Consider the following 18,791-nt stretch of genomic DNA (forward strand, 5'->3'; position numbering starts at 1 on the left):
ATGCATATGAACCTTGCTTATATTGATAAATATTTGCATTTGATTTTCAAATTCTGGAAAGTTCATCTTTGTGAACTTGTTCTGAAATTGAAATCGTGAAATTTAGTAGCCACAAATAAATTTGGTTTAAAGTAGTACATTAAGAAATAAATTCATTATCAACATTGTTGTTCTACTGTAACAGTTAATAAATCACATAAGGTTTGGCAGTACAAATTTATTGAGACATATGTTGAAGGTCATCCTTGATACTCCAGGGGTTCAGATCACTTACAATATCTATATGTATACCCCTCGACTACCTTATAGAAAAACTGATTTGACAGCTCAAGGCAACAAATCTGAACCAATCACAGGCCTGCAAAGATTTCCCTTGAAGACTACAGAGAGCAGGGGTGTACAATTCTGAAAATTTTGCACTATAGCCCAAGGGCTAGTAGCATCAATTTTTCACTAGCCCTGATCAGAAGTCTACTAGCCCTATTTTTCGTTCATTTTTATGTGTGCATTTTACGCGATCTGGATTTTTTACAAACCTGTACAGAACAAGTACTTCTGAGAGGGACACCCTACTTCAAACACAGTCAACCACAGTGTATCCTTATACGATTCTTTTGATGTAAATCAAAGGACTAGTTAACCTGTTCTTTCCTGTTGCCTTCAGTTTTACTATGAGATAGTCCAGGGGTAAAGAGATCCTAAGTGATCAGAACCCCTGGAGTATCAAGGATGAGTCCAGGTGAGTAGAGATTGTATGTAGTTGGAGCCCCTGGAGTATCAAGGATGAGTCCAGGTGAGTAGAGATTGTATGTGGTCGGAGCCCCTGGAGTATCAAGGATGAGTCCAGGTGAGTAGAGATTGTATGTAGTTGGAGCCCCTGGAGTATCAAGGATGAGTCCAGGTGAGTAGAGATTGTATGTAGTTGGAGCCCTGGAGTATCAAGGATGAGTCCAGGTGAGTAGAGATTGTATGTAGTTGGAGCCCCTGGAGTATCAAGGATGAGTCCAGGGGAAGTAAAGATTGTATGTGGTTGGAGCCCCTGGAGTGTCAAGGATGAGTCCAGGGGAGTAGAGATTGTATGTGGTCGGAGCCCCTGGAGTATCAAGGATGAGTCCAGGGGAGTAAAGATTGTATGTGGTTGGAGCCCCTGGAGTGTCAAGGATGAGTCCAGGGGAGTAGAGATTGCTTGTGGTCGGAGCCCCTGGAGTGTCAAGGATGAGTCCAGGGGAGTAGAGATTGTATGTGGTCGGAGCCCCTGGAGTATCAAGGATGAGTCCATTTGAGTAGAGATTGTATGTGGTCAGAACCCCTAGAGTATCAAGGATGAGTCCAGGTGAGTAGAGATTGTATGTGGTCGGAGCCCCTGGAGTATCAAGGATGAGTCCAGGTGAGTAGAGATTGTATGTAGTTGGAGCCCCTGGAGTATCAAGGATGAGTCCAGGTGAGTAGAGATTGTATGTAGTTGGAGCCCCTGGAGTATCAAGGATGAGTCCAGGTGAATAGAGATTGTATGTGGACGGAGCCCCTGGAGTATCAAGGATGAGTCCAGGGGAGTAGAGATTGTATGTGGTCGGAGCCCCTGGAGTATCAAGGATGAGTCCAGGGGAGTAGAGATTGTATGTGGTCGGAGCCCCTGGAGTATCAAGGATGAGTCCAGGGGAGTAGAGATTGTAAGTGATCATAATCCCTAGAGTATTGAGGATGGTTGAATTAAGGTAACATCACATTTGAACATTAATTTTGTATCAGTTACAAAGAATAGCTGAACTTTTTATGAAAGACTAAACCCTCTACAACTACAATACCTACACCTAAGCACTGAGATACCTCTGTAATATGTAAAATTCAGAATTTTGGGCAAAGATAATTCTTGTTTCCTATATTTCAGATAAGTTCTCTCATAACTATCACACTGGACCTTGATACACTTGGAGCGTTCAAGAGTATCTGTGCAGATTCTGTTAATGCTCGAATAGATGTACCCGTTCTGTCTCCACTCACAAATCCGACTAGTCCAATTACCTGTACTGGTGGACAAGCGACTGTGACACCTGACTACACTAAATCAGAAGTTATTGATCGTGGTAATACATGTCTTACTCCAGGATATGTACTGAGAGGAACAACAGTCACAAATCAAGAATGTGGTAAGAAACCTGGTGTTGTACAACAATCCTTAATGCCCTTCATAGCATTAATTTCAGTTTATTTGAAATATAACAATATGGCAGTGTCTTGTAAAAATTGGGTAGAATAACACATACATACCGTAAATTGGCATATTTTGGATGTGGTCATAATTTGGCTTAATTATGTGGCGTTTTGCACAAAATACAGAAATAACTGTTAGGAAGAGTCATAGGAACCTCAAAAAGCAGGTGCTCTTAATACAAAGGTGGTTAATTGTTAATGCATGGTTTACAATTATATGTAAATGATTTTTAAAATCCTTGAAGCTAAAAAGTGTATCTTTTTTAAAATATTACAGTTCCAACCCTGACCGGCACTTATGAAGTAAATGACATGGCGGTTAGCTGCTCCGATGGAATGTACCAAGATCTAGTTGGGCAAACATCCTGTAAAAGTTGTGGTGCTGGAACTGCACCTGACACCGCCAAGGAGAAATGCATAGGTATGTATGTATGTATGGGAAATATCTATTGATACAGTGAAACTCCTTGATAGCATTGTTTGATGTTAAAGGTTAACATGACGAGATATTTTTTGACATTGTGTCAAATATCCAGGGTGGAGTAAGGCCTCATACACATGTAGGAGTACCATTCAACCCTGACATTTTATAATGAATTGATCCAGCTTTAGTTTTAAAAAAGTTTTATATAAGTACATATATTTAAGTAACCCTGGATGAAAAATTAACCTGGTGACATATGATTTTTGTGTGCTTTTTGTGATCAGGGTATACCTAAAATAAAAAAAATTGAAAAATAAACGAAATCCTTCAGAGGAAACCAGAAGGGACGGTCTACCTTATTTTGAAGCTTGCAATATTTATCTTCGTGAAAATGCTTTGAAATGGAAAGAGCAAAACTTAGTAGTCAAAAGAAATAGTGTGTCAATGGAGATGGTAGCAGTCTGCGACTTTCAGCACTAGTCCGATGCCCATGAATAGTAATTATAAAATGTTACGACCGGACTAGTGCTAATTTTAATGAACTAGTCGTCGGATTAGACTAGTGGCTTCTCACCCGAATAAAATCAGTAAATAGTAAATACTATATTTACAAGAGTGGTGGTCAATTGCAGTAATATTTTCAATACATTTTGAGCGCATTCTGTATATGATTATTTCAGTCGGGGTGCATCATTGTGTGAGAATTTGTTTTCAAAAATAGTAAACTGGTCATGACTGAAGTGCTTAAGGAAAACAGCTGTATATTTAATTTGGACTAGTGATTAAATAGTCATCCTGGTTAAATTTTGGGTTCATTAGTTCAAATGACTAGCACCAAAAACAATTGACGTCGCAGACTGTGGTAACCTAGGAGATCTCTAGGATACCATTGTCAATATATTGTGGGGAAATTCCATCTTTGCATATTACAGAGTTAAACCCCCTCCCCCCTCCCCTCTTTGGGTAGGTATTCATTATATTGTCACATTATCTTGTGAGCAAAATTCATGTTAATTTCCCTGAAAAGTTACGCTTGCAAACACATGATGTCACAATCAATACCTACCCACAAGGGCAGATAACTCTGTAATATGCAAATACAGAATGTCTTACTCTAGTGTTTTTGTCATTTATACATTGATTATCATTGCAGTAATTTAATGCATTTTCTAATTTCTATAAATGACATATTTTTTTCAGAAACTTGCCCTCCAGGCTTTATATCTGATGATGGCTTTCCCCCGTGTTATCCCTGTGAAAAAGATTCTTACTCGTCTAACTCTACATATTGTGAATCATGTCCTTCCGACACCAGCACAGGCGACAAAACTGGCATGAGCCAATCCACTGATTGCAAAGGTATGTTAATCATTAACCCCTGAAGACACATTTATACTCTTCTAAGTGAAAGACTAGACCTGTTCATTATAAAATTTCAGGGTGAATAAGTAAAACTACGGTATTTGCCATAATTAGCACCCCTCCCCCTATACCTGGTAAGCGCCCCCCCTCCCCCCTTTTTTTCTGGAGAAGGAGTTGAAGTTGTATACATGCGCAATCCCATGGATTTAACAATGTTATACAATATGTGATGCCTCTGACATCAGCATTGTGTCCCATATTACATGAACTTGTGAGTCTTTTACATGTTAATCATGACTTGATAGTGTGACTCAAAGGATAAAAGGCATATGCATATTTACGGTAACAGATTAATGTGTCTTGAGTATAGAAAGAGTTAAAAAATTGCAGATTTCTTTCGTCCACAACTTATATTTTGGCTCACAAATAAGCCCTTCCTTTGTTTCAATTTTTCAAGCGCCCTTGGCGCTTATTACAGTGAATAAGGTATTACTTTGCACTGTTGTTGTTAAAGCATACAAAGTTGTAATTTACGGTACAGTGGTCATGCCATTTTTTGGCATTTCCAAGGGAATCATCTTTTCTATACATATGTTTATTACCTACATGCTTGTTATTTGATTGATGTACAATACAACAGATTTTGTTTTGTCTCAAAAACCTCTATATTTAAGAATGGGCACAGGATATTACAACATGAATGTAAAGCCTTCTCCATACTTATTCAGCCAAAAATAAGTAAAATCTTGGCTCTTGGCTGACGCTTAAGAACAAATTTTGATCATTTTTGATAATATATTTCTCCTTCAATGAGAATTTTTTTTTCTAAAATAATGTTTCTCGTTCTGGCCCGAGGATCATGACAGAATCTTAGTCCTAACTTTTGGCTTGACTAATTATAAATGTCTTTTTAATGACGTAATTTTTTGTAACATCATCTTTGATTGGCTAAGTCTAAAATTAAGACAGTTTTGGACTTAAGTCTGTTTCGTTATCCTGGGGCCTGGTTCTTTGAAGTATTTTAATCGGTTTTCATAAAAGTTGTTTTGAGGAAATTTGTTTTCATTGTTTAATTGTGATAGCTAGCCTTGATCTATAGATATAGTACATATCTACTTCTCTTTTTATAAATCAGCCCAGTGCCAACCTGGATCGTTTTCTGCCACTGGTTACGAGCCATGTACAGAGTGTCCTATGAATTTCTACCAGGATTCAATAGCTCAGACACATTGCATGGAATGTTCTACAGATGAAATAACATCTGCTGTGGGCAGCAATAGTTCATCCATGTGTATAGGTAAGAGATTGTTTGTGCTCTAGGGTAAGATTCATACAGTCAAACCTGCTCTAACGACCGCCTGTATATAACAACCGCCTGTATATAACGACCGCCTGTATATAACGACCGGTTTTTAGACTCCTCGTGCATTTTTACTATATAGTGGCATTCTGCATAACGACCACCTGTCTAATGCGGCCAGCAATCGGTCATTTTAGCCCTGTCAAATTTGTCTAACGACGGATCGCTGAGATCGACTTTTCGAGTACCGAGTACAGTGTGTGTGTAGTAGCGTCCCTTTGACATACTTCCGGTAATTAACTCCCTTAGTAAGCAAATGGCAGCCATTACTGAAGCCAAAGCTATGAATTGTTTATACAGGACTGTATGGTTTATAACCTAGCGGTCGTAACATTTGAGGTACAAATATGTTTGCCGACTTGAAGATGGAAGTTTTAACGACCGTTTATGCCTATCAAACACTGAAATTATGTTTGGTCGCGAACGCCATGAGCATGAAAAGATCACTCGTAAAGCGTGATTTTGAAACCATAACTCGGATGATACGGTAGGCAAAATAAAACATGCCGATTTATTCAATGTGTTCCGTTATTCATTGTCGATATTTAGCATTGTAATAATACTAAGAAATGACCTGTACTTAACCTTTTTCAAATTAGGCCTATAAATTTACATTCGATTTCTTAACGATTATAGAGTCAGTCGGATTATCGCCCGATGTAACACGGGTATTCTCGATGTGTTTATCAATAAAATACGGTCCCATTACTTGGTAGAAATGCTACTGAAAGTTAATATGTGTACCTGCATTGTGATTTTAATAGTTTTGAAGCTATATATTGTGAGAAAACGCCTCCAAATCTATCTTTCATGTCCCGAGATTAATCCGTCAAAACTGGTTACACGGCAACATTACATACGACTTGCCAGCGAGAAAGTGTTGTAAAAAAATATTACACGCATACGTTGTCGTAAATTAATCTTGCACAGATAATTCCAGGCCATGTCAAGTCAGTAATTAGGTAATTGTTGTGTTTATAGCTGGAAAAATCTACAACTAGTGTGTATCAAAATGAGTTGATTTTGTTATGATCGAAATTCCTATTGCATTTTAAGGCCCCATCCAAACAATAAAAAGTAAAATGAACACAAATTACAGAAAAATATTGATACGATTAGTTCTTACATAATGCATGGTAATATATCGATAAATATTCAATAGCAGGTCTGTTTTGCATTATGTAGAAGAACAGGGAAAATACACATTCCTGTCAAGTGACCCGACCAGGAATCGAACCCAGGTCTCCGGCGTGGAAATCTACGGCTCTACCGAATGAGCCAAAGAAGCATGCTCCGTCAGCTGAGTGACAGAGACCTATTTAACACTATGTACAAGTCACACCGACCCACTCCTTTTACACTACTCCCTTTGTTTTTCTTGAGATTTCCTAAATCTCAACCCGAGACTCTTTAACCACCTACCATGGGTTATTTAGTTGGGCGCCAATGTAGAAGAACAGGGAAAATACACATTCCTGTCGAGTGACCCGACCAGGAATCGAACCCAGGTCTCCGGCGTGGAAATCTACGGCTCTACCGACTGAGCCAAAGAAGCATGCTCCGTCAGCTGAGTGACAGAGACCGTATTTAACACTATTTACAAGTCACACCGACCCGCTCCTTTTACAATTACCAAAAATATGTTTTATTTACTGGCTCGCTGGTTGGCAGAAAGCCTCAACCTGTCTATAAAGGCAACCTGTCTATAGTGACCTTTTTTTGTGTCTCCCCTTCAGTGGTCGTTATAGACAGGTTTGACTGTATATTATCATCATAAGTTATCTGACCTTGTGGGTAGATAGTGATTGTGACGCGAGCGTAATGTCATACTTTTCAGAAAAAAACGTACAATTAAATTATCACGTATGATTGTCTCTGTACCCATCATGAAAGATCACGTTAGAATAAAAGTAAAGGATAGAACGACTGGATCAACTTCAAGAAAAACTTGGCAGCTGTGAATGCAGAATGCAGGTTTCTTTCGCAAAGGTCTTTGTTGCCATTTTATCTAGTTTACTTATATTCAGAGATTGTTTTTTTTTATTGTACTTTTCCGTCTTTGCATATTACAGATTTAGCTGCCTTGCGGGTAGGTAATGATTGTTACATCATGATTTTGTCAACGCAATTCACATCGTTTTCTCTGAAAAGTATGACGTTACGCTTGCAAACACATTGATGTCACAATCAATATCTACCCGCAAGGACAGATAATGTGTAATATGCAAATACAGAAATTCAGATCAATTTGTTTAAAATTAGTGACATGATTTACATAAGTATTACAAGTGCGTTGCTACAAATGAATGTTTATAATTTGATATATGGCACATATATCAGCAACCGTAGGAACATAGTTAAGGAAAATTTGCGTGGTTGCCATAGCATGGTCTCAAATGGAAAGGAGGTATCAGTTGGCCATTGGTATATTTTGGTGATTTATGGCCATAATGAAATTATTATCAAGCGTTTGCCAATTTTGAGATGCCTTTGCAATCTCAACATTCATCTATTATATAAAAAATACATCACAAATAGGCCGAGATGGGATCTAATTAAATCATAAATACAATTAGTTGAAATGATACAACCAATATGGTCAAATTAATGAAATTTTGTAATCATGCACTGTCATCTTGGAAAATGTTATAATGTAACACTTGTGATTCTATTGCACATTTCTGATTTCATGTTCTTTTCTAGCTTCCAGCTATTGCACAACTACACCATGCAATGGAAATGGAATATGTAGTGTGATCAACCATGTTGGGTTCTGTACATGCAATGCAGGTAAGCAAACAAGCATTGACTTATTCAGGTAAACAATGACTCTCTGCCATATTAAGGTAAGCAAAGCCAAATTTTGGAGGAAATTCGAAGTCATTTTTACTAATAATAGATTTTCCTGTCCATGCAAGGACATATCTACTTGTATAGAACTCTTTGCTAAAACATTGATTTATATACACCCTGTATCTAGGTGAGCAAATATTGATCACCTAGTCGTCCTGTTCATATTTGAAGCAGGTAAACAAAATTTTTCAACTCAGTAGAAATGTAGAAAGAAATTTACGTAACGTTTATTCTTTTGGTAATTTTGTTTTGTGTTTTGTTTACAGGTTACACGGGTAGTACTTGTAATAATATGTTGAATTATTGCGCTACTTCTCCTTGTGTCAATGGGCAATGTAATAATCTGGATGGGACTGACTACAACTGTACCTGTTACAGCGGTAAGTTATTTTTTTTTAATAGTTTTTCATCTACAAAGTCCAGACATGTTTCACTCAAAGACTTCATAAAGATGGGCCTATAAAGTTGTATTATCATTGCAGTTTGACCTTTATTTATATTTATAGAAAATATCCCGCAGTAGGCTAATAATATTTTAAATGTTTTACTTTTGCGTATATTTATGTAGTGATTTATATTCAAGTAAATTTTTCTTCGGTTTGCAAAACAATATGTTAGATTCTATTGAGAATCCATCTTAGTTTTCAAAGATTTATTGTCATTATGAAATTATATAAAACCATCATTTTGTCATGTATATAAAAATCAGGTTTTTGTCCGTTAATGGGACTTAATTCATGTACCATGTGATATACCTACGTAACTCATATCTCCAGTGATGATGCAACCTAACTCCGCTGAAATGAAGTTAGTGCAGGATGTCATCTTTTAGTGTCATTCCATCACCAAATGAAACAATAGCCCCACACAATCGTTTTCAGGTATCACATGGTACGTGAATTAGTCCCATTGTTATTTGATGTTAAATGATAATTTGGTATGTTATAGGGTATGCCGGTAAGAACTGTGATATTAGTTTAGCTGATGGATGTGGATCACACCAGTGTGAGGCTGGCTCATGCAGGAGTGTATTTAACCCTACTGTGACCTATGAGTGTCTCTGTCCGACAACAGGAGGATACGCTGGAGATTTGTAATATATCATTTCTCAAATAACTTTCGTGTGGTGGATCCTGGCCCCAATATCTCAAAACAAACTTAAATGTATTCAATACAATAAGTGCCAGGGTACTTATTAATAAGATTTTGAAAAAGAACTGAGGGGGCTTTAAATACATTGACCTTTCAAAAAAGTAATGTTATTAATCAATTTGCAAAAGAAATCCAATAATTAAAAAGAGGTTCCCTGACAAGTGACTGTTATTTATCATGTTTATCTAAACTCTTGTTAATTTTTTAAGTGTTTATAACTCTTAAGACTGAGATATCTGATCTTGATCACTTGCCGGAAATAGATTTTTTTCTTGCGCCTTTAAGTTATAATATAACCATTTATAAACGTGTTCAGAGTAAAATCACATCTTGGCTCTCCTGTTTCAAAGTCGATTGAGCACTTCGTATGCACTTCGAATTTAGTCATTCAATGTAAAACTGTAGTTCGGTTATATCATAGAAAAACGATGATCAATCGGTGCATACTGTTTTAATAATTAAAAATAACCAAACAATACATGGTAAATGACTGAATGTACATATTTCTAACATTGATTGTTTGAAGTGTGTGACGTCACCAATTTAAAAATTGAAGTCACATACGTGGACTGTTACATGAATGGCGTAAAATTCTGCCAAAAATCGAGAGAGATCGGACGAGGTAGAAAAATCTAGCACTGCCATGGGTATAATGTGAGATTTAAACTCTCTCTCATATTTTATGATTATTTAACTATTGTTATACTATTAGGGTTTTCCTTTATTGATTTGATTACACAGACCTTTTCAAAAATCTTAAGTTTGCTTTTGATATTAATTACAGCTGCCGGCGTGTCGAGGACTTGTGTGCTGGAACACCTTGCAAGAACCAAGCAACATGTGTAGCCTATGGGTCTGTCCGCAAACAATGTATCTGTCGTCCAGGGTTCACTGGGGACGACTGTGAAACTAATATAGGTAAGTTGTATTCTGATGGATGTTTACAAACTCTACATACATTTATATCTGTCTTTTATAAAGTATATAGAGTGACAAATAAAAATAAGGTTGATATGAAATGGCCCAGAGACCTTAGAATGCTTGGGAAATGATATTTCAAGTTGCATCAATTAAAACTATTGTTTAGTGATTTCATCACCTTAGAAATTGAGTTTTGTTTTATCATAAATATTTAAAATAAATATAGTTTCAGTGTATGTTCCTGTAAAAGGATTAGATATCTTTTCTGTCACTGTAATTAATCCAGAGACAGACTTTCCTTGTGTAGAAGAATAGGGAAAATACACATGATTCTTGTCAAGTGCCCCCAACCAGGAATCAAACCCGCTCTCCAATGTGACAAACTATGGCTCTACCGACTGAGCCTTAGAAGCATTCTCCATCAGTTGCGTGACAGAGACGGTATTTATAACACTGTATGAACCACACTGACCTGCTCATTTAACACTTCTCCCTTTATTTTTATTGAGATTTCCTGAATTTCAACCCGAGACTCTCTTAACTACTTTCCATGGGTTATTTAGTTGGGCCCAGTGTAGAAGAACAAGGGAAAATACACATTCCTGTCGAGTCCCCCGACCAGGAATCAAACCTGGTCTCTGTTGTGAAAAACTAAGCCTCTACCTGGTCTCTTGTGTGAAAATAATGGCTATACCGATGTAGACATCTTTCTGTAAAAGATTTTTGTTTCTGTCACAGAAAATCAGAGACAGGAGACTCTGCTTGTACAAATGTTCCTGGGAAAACATTCTGTGTGCATCAGAGCTTTCCCTGATCATGTTAAGATCTACACTGACGGCTCAAAAGATGGTGATAAAGTTGCGGCAGCATGCTGTACATCTAATCACTGTTCCTCTATCCGACTTCCAGATGTTGCCTCTATTTTCTCTGCGGAATCTTGTGCTATCGGTCTGGCTCTTGACCACATCGAAGAACACCGCATTGAAAAGGCAATCATCTGTTCAGACTCTCTTTCGGTTCTTCAGGCTTTGAAATCAAGATGTCCTAGAAATACTCTAATCCAAAATCTTTTAATCCGAACATTTCGATTATCTTCTAAAACTCAAATTACTTATCTCTGGATTCCCAGTCATGTGGGTATAAAGGGGAATGAACAGGCTGATAAAGCAGCTAAGACTGCTCTTTGCCTAGCACAAACAGATTTGAAACTATACCATACACCGACATCAAACCTTCAATTCAGTCAGCCATCAAACACCATTGGCAACAAAGGTGGTCTACGGAAACAAACAATAAACTGTTTAAAATTCAACCTACACTTAATCCTAAACTGTCCAGTCGGAGAGACCGCAGAGAGGAAGTTGTTCTCTCTCGGCTCCGAACTGGACACACATATTTTACACATTCCTATCTATTGAGAGGGGAGGATCCTCCCACATGCCATGCATGTGATTCTCCTCTTACAGTGGAGCATATTTTAGTGCACTGTATTGATTTTAAGCACATACGAGATAAGCACTACGATGTCTCCGACATGTACACTTTGTTTCATGCCGTGAGACATAATCGTATTTTTAATTATCTCAAAGAAATCGGTATTTTAGATAAAATATGAACGTTTTTCTTATCATATCATCGTATCAACTCAACATTTCATCGTATCAACACAACATTTCATCGTTTTATCAACTTTTTGCATGAGTTTTCTCGTGTGTTTTAGCCGAATTTTTTATCCCATGCAAACCTTTTTTATCAAATAAACGTTTAAAATCTGTGTTTTAATCTTTACTTGCCTTTTCTTACACTGACCTTTTATCCTGATATTAATGCCTGACTTGTAGTTTGGCCCTAAATGACCTTAGTTGTCGATGGGCCGTAAAACTCAAACAAACAAAAAACAAACTGTGAAAGAAATGTAGATATCTTCCTGTAACAGATTTTTTTAATCTAATTTTCAGATGACTGTGCTGCCAACCCAGCAGCCTGTGCCTTCAACGGTACCTGTGTGGACGAGGTGAATGGGTTCAGATGTGACTGTGAGCCAGGTTTCAGTGGCCCAAGCTGTACAGTTGCTGCTGATTTCTGTACCACCGACCCATGTCCAAATGCTGAATGTTATAATGATTATGATAAGCATGTGTCTGTCTGTGTGTGTCACGACGGTTATCAGCTAGGTACGAATTCAATGCTACTGTTTACAAAATTATTTTCATTCACTTTTTCATGCGCAAAACAACATTTTCATGTCAATTTCATTCCATGGTTTCTGGTAAAGCTTTTAATTGAACTGAAGAATAGCAAGTATCATGATTATTGCTAGTTTTGTAGACCTAAACCTGGTTATTCTGTATTTGCATATTACAAAGTGTTCTGTCCTTATCCTTGTAATGCATATCAGTTATTATACTGGCGCTTAATGTCGACAAGGGCTAGCTTGTTGGACAAAGTATGTGAATGAAAACCAACAACATGATATGAATTGAAAATGGCCGTTTATTATGATAAACAACGAGATATGACATAAACATAAAATGCATGATTCTTTCAATCATTTTTATAAAGCATATAAATACTTTAAAAGTATCTGTAAATGAACAAAATGTGTTATTTTAGATAATCAAATGGTTTATAGATTTCATTTGGATCTGCCTATCTTTGAAATACATGTATATATTTCAATGTAGGGAAACTGTTAAGGCTTACTTTCATGTACAGTGTAAATAAGATATATTTGACTGTAAAAAGTGAAAGGCATACTTTTCCGGCCTATTTTTGATTCACGCTTGAGATTTTAGGCTATCAAAATATATTTTTTTTTACATATTTTCAGATGTTAATGGCAAGTGTATACTAAATGATCCGTGTATAGATGGGAACTGTTGTAATGAAGGCAACCAAGGTGTCTACGCTAATGGAAAGTGTATATGTGCCCAAGGCTACACTGGTTCACAATGCCAACATGATGTAATAGACTGTACACCGGATTCATGTCAAAATGGCGGAATATGTCAAGATATAACCAACGGTGTGCAGTGCATCTGTAAATCTGGTTATACAGGTAGGTTTGACTTAAATCTGGTTTTACAGGTAGGTTTGACTTTATTTCTGGTTTTACAGGGAGGTTTGACTTTATATCTGGTTTTACTGGTCAGTTTGACTTTATATCTGGTTTTACAGGTAGGTTTGACTTCTATCTGGTTTTACAGGTAGGTTTGACTTATATCTGGTTTTACAGGTAGGTTTGACTTTATATCTGGTTTTACTGGTCAATTTGACTTAAATCTGGTTTCACAGGTAGGTTTGACTTATATCTGGTTTTACAGGTAGGTTTGACTTTATATCTGGTTTTACAGGTAGGTTTGATTTTTATGTCTAGTTTTACAGGTAGGTTTGACTTTATATCTGGTTTTACAGGTAGGTTTGACTTTATATCTGGTTTTACAGGTAGGTTTGACTTTATATCTGGTTTTACAGGTAGGTTTGACTTTATATCTGGTTTTACAGGTAGGTTTGACTTTATATCTGGTTTTACAGGTAGGTTTGACTTTGTATCTGGTTTTATAGGTAGGTTTGACTTTATATCTGGTTTTACAGGTAGGTTTGACTTATATATGGTTTTACAGGTAGGTTTGACTTATAACTTGTTTAACAGGTAGGTTTGACTTATATCTGGTTTTACAGGTAGGTTTGACTTATATCTGGTTTACAGGTAGGTTTGACTTTATATCTGGTTTGACAGGTAGGTTTGACTTTATATCTGGTAAATAGCTAGTTTTTAAGTCGTTTCATATGATAATCTATAATTTGACACATTACATAATTTACATTAAATACTGTTGCCATGACAAAAAATGGAGAACCATTTAATTGTGACGGTTCAAAATAGGTTAGAAGGGGGCCATTGGCATATACAGTTAAAGAGTTTCATCCACCATATACATGTAAATGGAAAGGAACAAATGTACCCCATTTTAATCATTATTTATTTGACTTGTTTGTAGGAGACCAATGTCAAACTAACATCGATGACTGTGTAGGCCAATGCACTGGAGACCATATTCAAGCTGCTGATAGATGTATGGATAAAGTTAATGACTACATGTGTAACTGTGAAGATGGGTGGAAAGGTCAAAACTGCACAGTAAGTAGAATGGCTGAATGATAAAGGCGTTTCATTTCACTTTAAGCCTATTGTAAATGTCAAAACTGCACAGTAAGTAGAATGGCTGAATGATAAAGGCATCTCATTGCACTTTAAGCCTATTGTAAATGTCAAAACTGCACAGTAAGTAGAATGGCTGAATGATAAAGGCATCTCATTGCACTTTAAGCCTATTGTTAATGTCAAAACTGCACAGTAAGTAGAATGGCTGAATGATTAAGGCGTCTGCACAATTAATTATGCCTCCCGCAACAAAGCTAAGTGGTTAGGGGTATATTGGAATTGTCCGTTCGTCTATCTGTCGGTCTGTCAAGACACAACTTTGCCCGGCGTACTCCTAAACTACTTGATAGATTTTGATAAAATTTGATAATTTTTTCGAGGGAAACCAGAAACTTGCTATATCCCTCAACCCCATACTTTAACTGCTTTAATATACCAATGCATACAAAAGCTATGATTAGACTAAAAATGTATTTCTCTCATACGCCATATTCCTGTCACGTACAGCCATGGTCATTAGAGATTGAGAAAATTTTACATTGTAATCATTCAAATTATTCCAAGATCATTGTGATTCAATGTGCGATTTTGTTTTGATAGACTTTGAATTGTCTTGGGTAGAGACAAAGCCTTTATTCTTCATTGCAAGAGTAAATTCTCAACTCAAAGCCAAGAGCATAGCAGTGTATAAAGTAATTAAACTTGATAGTTAGCTATCAATTTAAAAGATAAATATGTTGTGGCTGAGTGGTTGCAGTGTTCAACATATGTTAATCACCATAGCCTCCTCCAACTCTGGGTCAGGGACAGCACAAGTGAAAATTATTTGATGAAGGAAAGTGCGTAATGATGTTTTTTCACTCAAAGAATTCATGCGCGAGATTTTTCTTAAAGGGTATTTAAAATTAGACAATTGAATGATATTAAAGCAATTTTTTCCTTTGCAACCAAAACTACATATTAAAGGTTGAATTTATATCTTATATCATTAGTTATTATGACAAAAATCCACATATGGCTGGGTTATGGGTACATGTTCCAAAGTTAAAAAAACACATCAGGCAATGGCCAGACATTGACCTTGACCTTAGTTGAGCCATTTTCCTTTTGCTCTGAGTAACTGGCTCATCTTTAAATAACCCTGGCTGTTAATAAGATGTTCATACATTCATGTACTTGTTTACAGGTGAATATTGATGAGTGTGCTAGTTATCCATGTATGCATGGAGCAAACTGCACAGATGGTGACAACACCTACACATGTGACTGCCTCACTGGATGGACAGGTCAAGACTGTAGCACGCCTGTCAACTTCTGCGAGAGTGTACCATGTCTAAACGAAGGAGAATGTTACAACATGAACAATGGCTACTTCTGCAGGTAGTGTTATTAACTATAATGTATTTGACCCAATAAGAGCCTAGGGCATTTAAAAATTGAAGAATAAAAAATGAAAAGATACTTAATAAGACAACATTATTACAAACCTATAAATAAGACAACATTATTACAAACCTATAAATAAGACAACATTATTACAAACCTATAAATAAGACAACATTATTACAAACCTATAAATAAGACAACATTATTACAAACCTATAAATAAGACAACATTATTACAAACCTATAAATAAGACAACATTATTACAAACCTATAAATAAGACTTAATTATTACAAACCTATAAATAAGACAACATTATTACAAACCTATAAATAAGACAACATTATTACAAACCTATAAATAAGACAACATTATTACAAACCTATAAATAAGACAACATTATTACAAACCTATAAATAAGACAACATAATTATTACAAACCTATAAATAAGACTTAATTATTACAAACCTATAAATAAGACAACATTAATTATTACAAACCTATAAATAAGACAACATTATTACAAACCTATAAATAAGACAACATTATTACAAACCTATAAATAAGACAACATTATTACAAACCTATAAATAACACAACATTATTTATTACAAACCTATAAATAAGACAACATTATTACAAACCTATAAATATGACAAAACATTATTACAAACCTATAAATAAGACAACATTATTACAAACCTATAAATAAGACAACATTATTTACAAACCTATAAATAAGACAACATTATTACAAACCTATAAATAAGACAACATTATTACAAACCTATAAATAAGACAACATTATTACAAACCTATAAATAAGACAACATTATTACAAACCTATAAATAAGACAACATTATTACAAACCTATAAATAAGACAACAACATTATTACAAACCTATAAATAAGACAACATTATTACAAACCTATAAATAAGACAACATTATTACAAACCTATAAATAAGACAACATTATTACAAACCTATAAATAAGACAACATTATTACAAACCTATAAATAAGACAACATTATTTACAAACCTATAAATAAGACAACATTATTACAAACCTATAAATAAGACAACATTATTACAAACCTATAAATAAGACAACATTATTACAAACCTATAAATAAGACAACATTAATTATTACAAACCTATAAATAAGACAACATTATTACAAACCTATAAATAAGACAACATTATTACAAACCTATAAATAAGACAACATTATTACAAACCTATAAATAAGACAACATTAATTATTACAAACCTATAAATAAGACAACATTATTACAAACCTATAAATAAGACAACATTATTACAAACCTATAAATAAGACAACATTATTACAAACCTATAAATAAGACAACATTATTACAAACCTATAAATAAGACAACATTATTACAAACCTATAAATAAGACAACATTATTACAAACCTATAAATAAGACAACATTAATTATTACAAACCTATAAATAAGACAACATTATTACAAACCTATAAAATAAGACAACATTATTACAAACCTATAAATAAGACAACATTATTACAAACCTATAAATAAGACAACATTATTACAAACCTATAAATAAGACAACATTATTACAAACCTATAAATAAGACAACATTAATTATTACAAACCTATAAATAAGACAACATTATTACAAACCTATAAATAAGACAACATTATTACAAACCTATAAATAAGACAACATTATTACAAACCTATAAATATGACAACATTATTACAAACCTATAAATAAGACAACATTATTACAAACCTATAAATAAGACAACATTATTACAAACCTATAAATAAGACAACATTATTACAAACCTATAAATAAGACAACATTATTACAAACCTATAAATAAGACAACATTATTACAAACCTATAAATAAGACAACATTATTACAAACCTATAAATAAGACAACATTATTACAAACCTATAAATAAGACTTAATTATTACAAACCTATAAATAAGACAACATTATTACAAACCTATAAATAAGACAACATTATTACAAACCTATAAATAAGACAACATTATTACAAACCTATAAATAAGACAACATTATTACAAACCTATAAATCTCACAACATTATTTATTACAAACCTATAAATAAGACAACATTATTACAAACCTATAAATATGACAACATTATTACAAACCTATAAATAAGACAACATTATTACAAACCTATAAATATGACAACATTATTACAAACCTATAAATAAGACAACATTATTACAAACCTATATATAAGACAACATTATTACAAACCTATAAATAAGACAACATTATTACAAACCTATAAATAAGACAACATTATTACAAACCTATAAATAAGACAACATTAATTATTACAAACCTATAAATAAGACTTAATTATTACAAACCTATAAATAAGACAACATTATTACAAACCTATAAATAAGACAACATTATTACAAACCTATAAATAAGACAACATTATTACAAACCTATAAATAAGACAACATTATTACAAACCTATAAATATGACAACATTATTACAAACCTATAAATAAGACAACATTATTACAAACCTATAAATAAGACAACATTAATTATTACAAACCTATAAATAAGACAACATTAATTATTACAAACCTATGAATAAGACAACATTATTACAAACCTATAAATAAGACAACATTATTACAAACTTATAAATAAGACAACATTATTACAAACCTATAAATATGACAACATTATTACAAACCTATAAATAAGACAACATTATTACAAACCTATATAAATAAGACAACATTATTACAAACCTATAAATAAGACAACATTATAACAAACCTATAAATAAGACAACATTATTACAAACCTATAAATAAGACAACATTATTACAAACCTATAAATAAGACAACATTATTACAAACCTATAAATAAGACAACATTATTACAAACCTA

General features: G+C 34.4%; 1 protein-coding gene across 1 annotated transcript in view; it reads left to right on the top strand.

Moving 5' to 3' along the window:
* Positions 1-18,791, top strand: part of LOC138323520 (uncharacterized) — a 119,753-nt gene that overhangs the window by 25,422 nt on the left and 75,540 nt on the right. The window contains 12 exon segments of the mRNA XM_069268176.1: positions 1,889-2,147; positions 2,489-2,632; positions 3,836-3,994; positions 5,133-5,294; positions 8,061-8,147; positions 8,477-8,590; positions 9,159-9,303; positions 10,147-10,280; positions 12,242-12,457; positions 13,114-13,341; positions 14,285-14,424; positions 15,635-15,828. Coding sequence (XP_069124277.1) covers positions 1,889-2,147; positions 2,489-2,632; positions 3,836-3,994; positions 5,133-5,294; positions 8,061-8,147; positions 8,477-8,590; positions 9,159-9,303; positions 10,147-10,280; positions 12,242-12,457; positions 13,114-13,341; positions 14,285-14,424; positions 15,635-15,828 — 1,982 coding nt within the window.

Source organism: Argopecten irradians, chromosome 5, assembly GCF_041381155.1.
Source record: "Argopecten irradians isolate NY chromosome 5, Ai_NY, whole genome shotgun sequence".
In the NCBI taxonomy this organism is placed as follows: domain Eukaryota; kingdom Metazoa; phylum Mollusca; class Bivalvia; order Pectinida; family Pectinidae; genus Argopecten; species Argopecten irradians.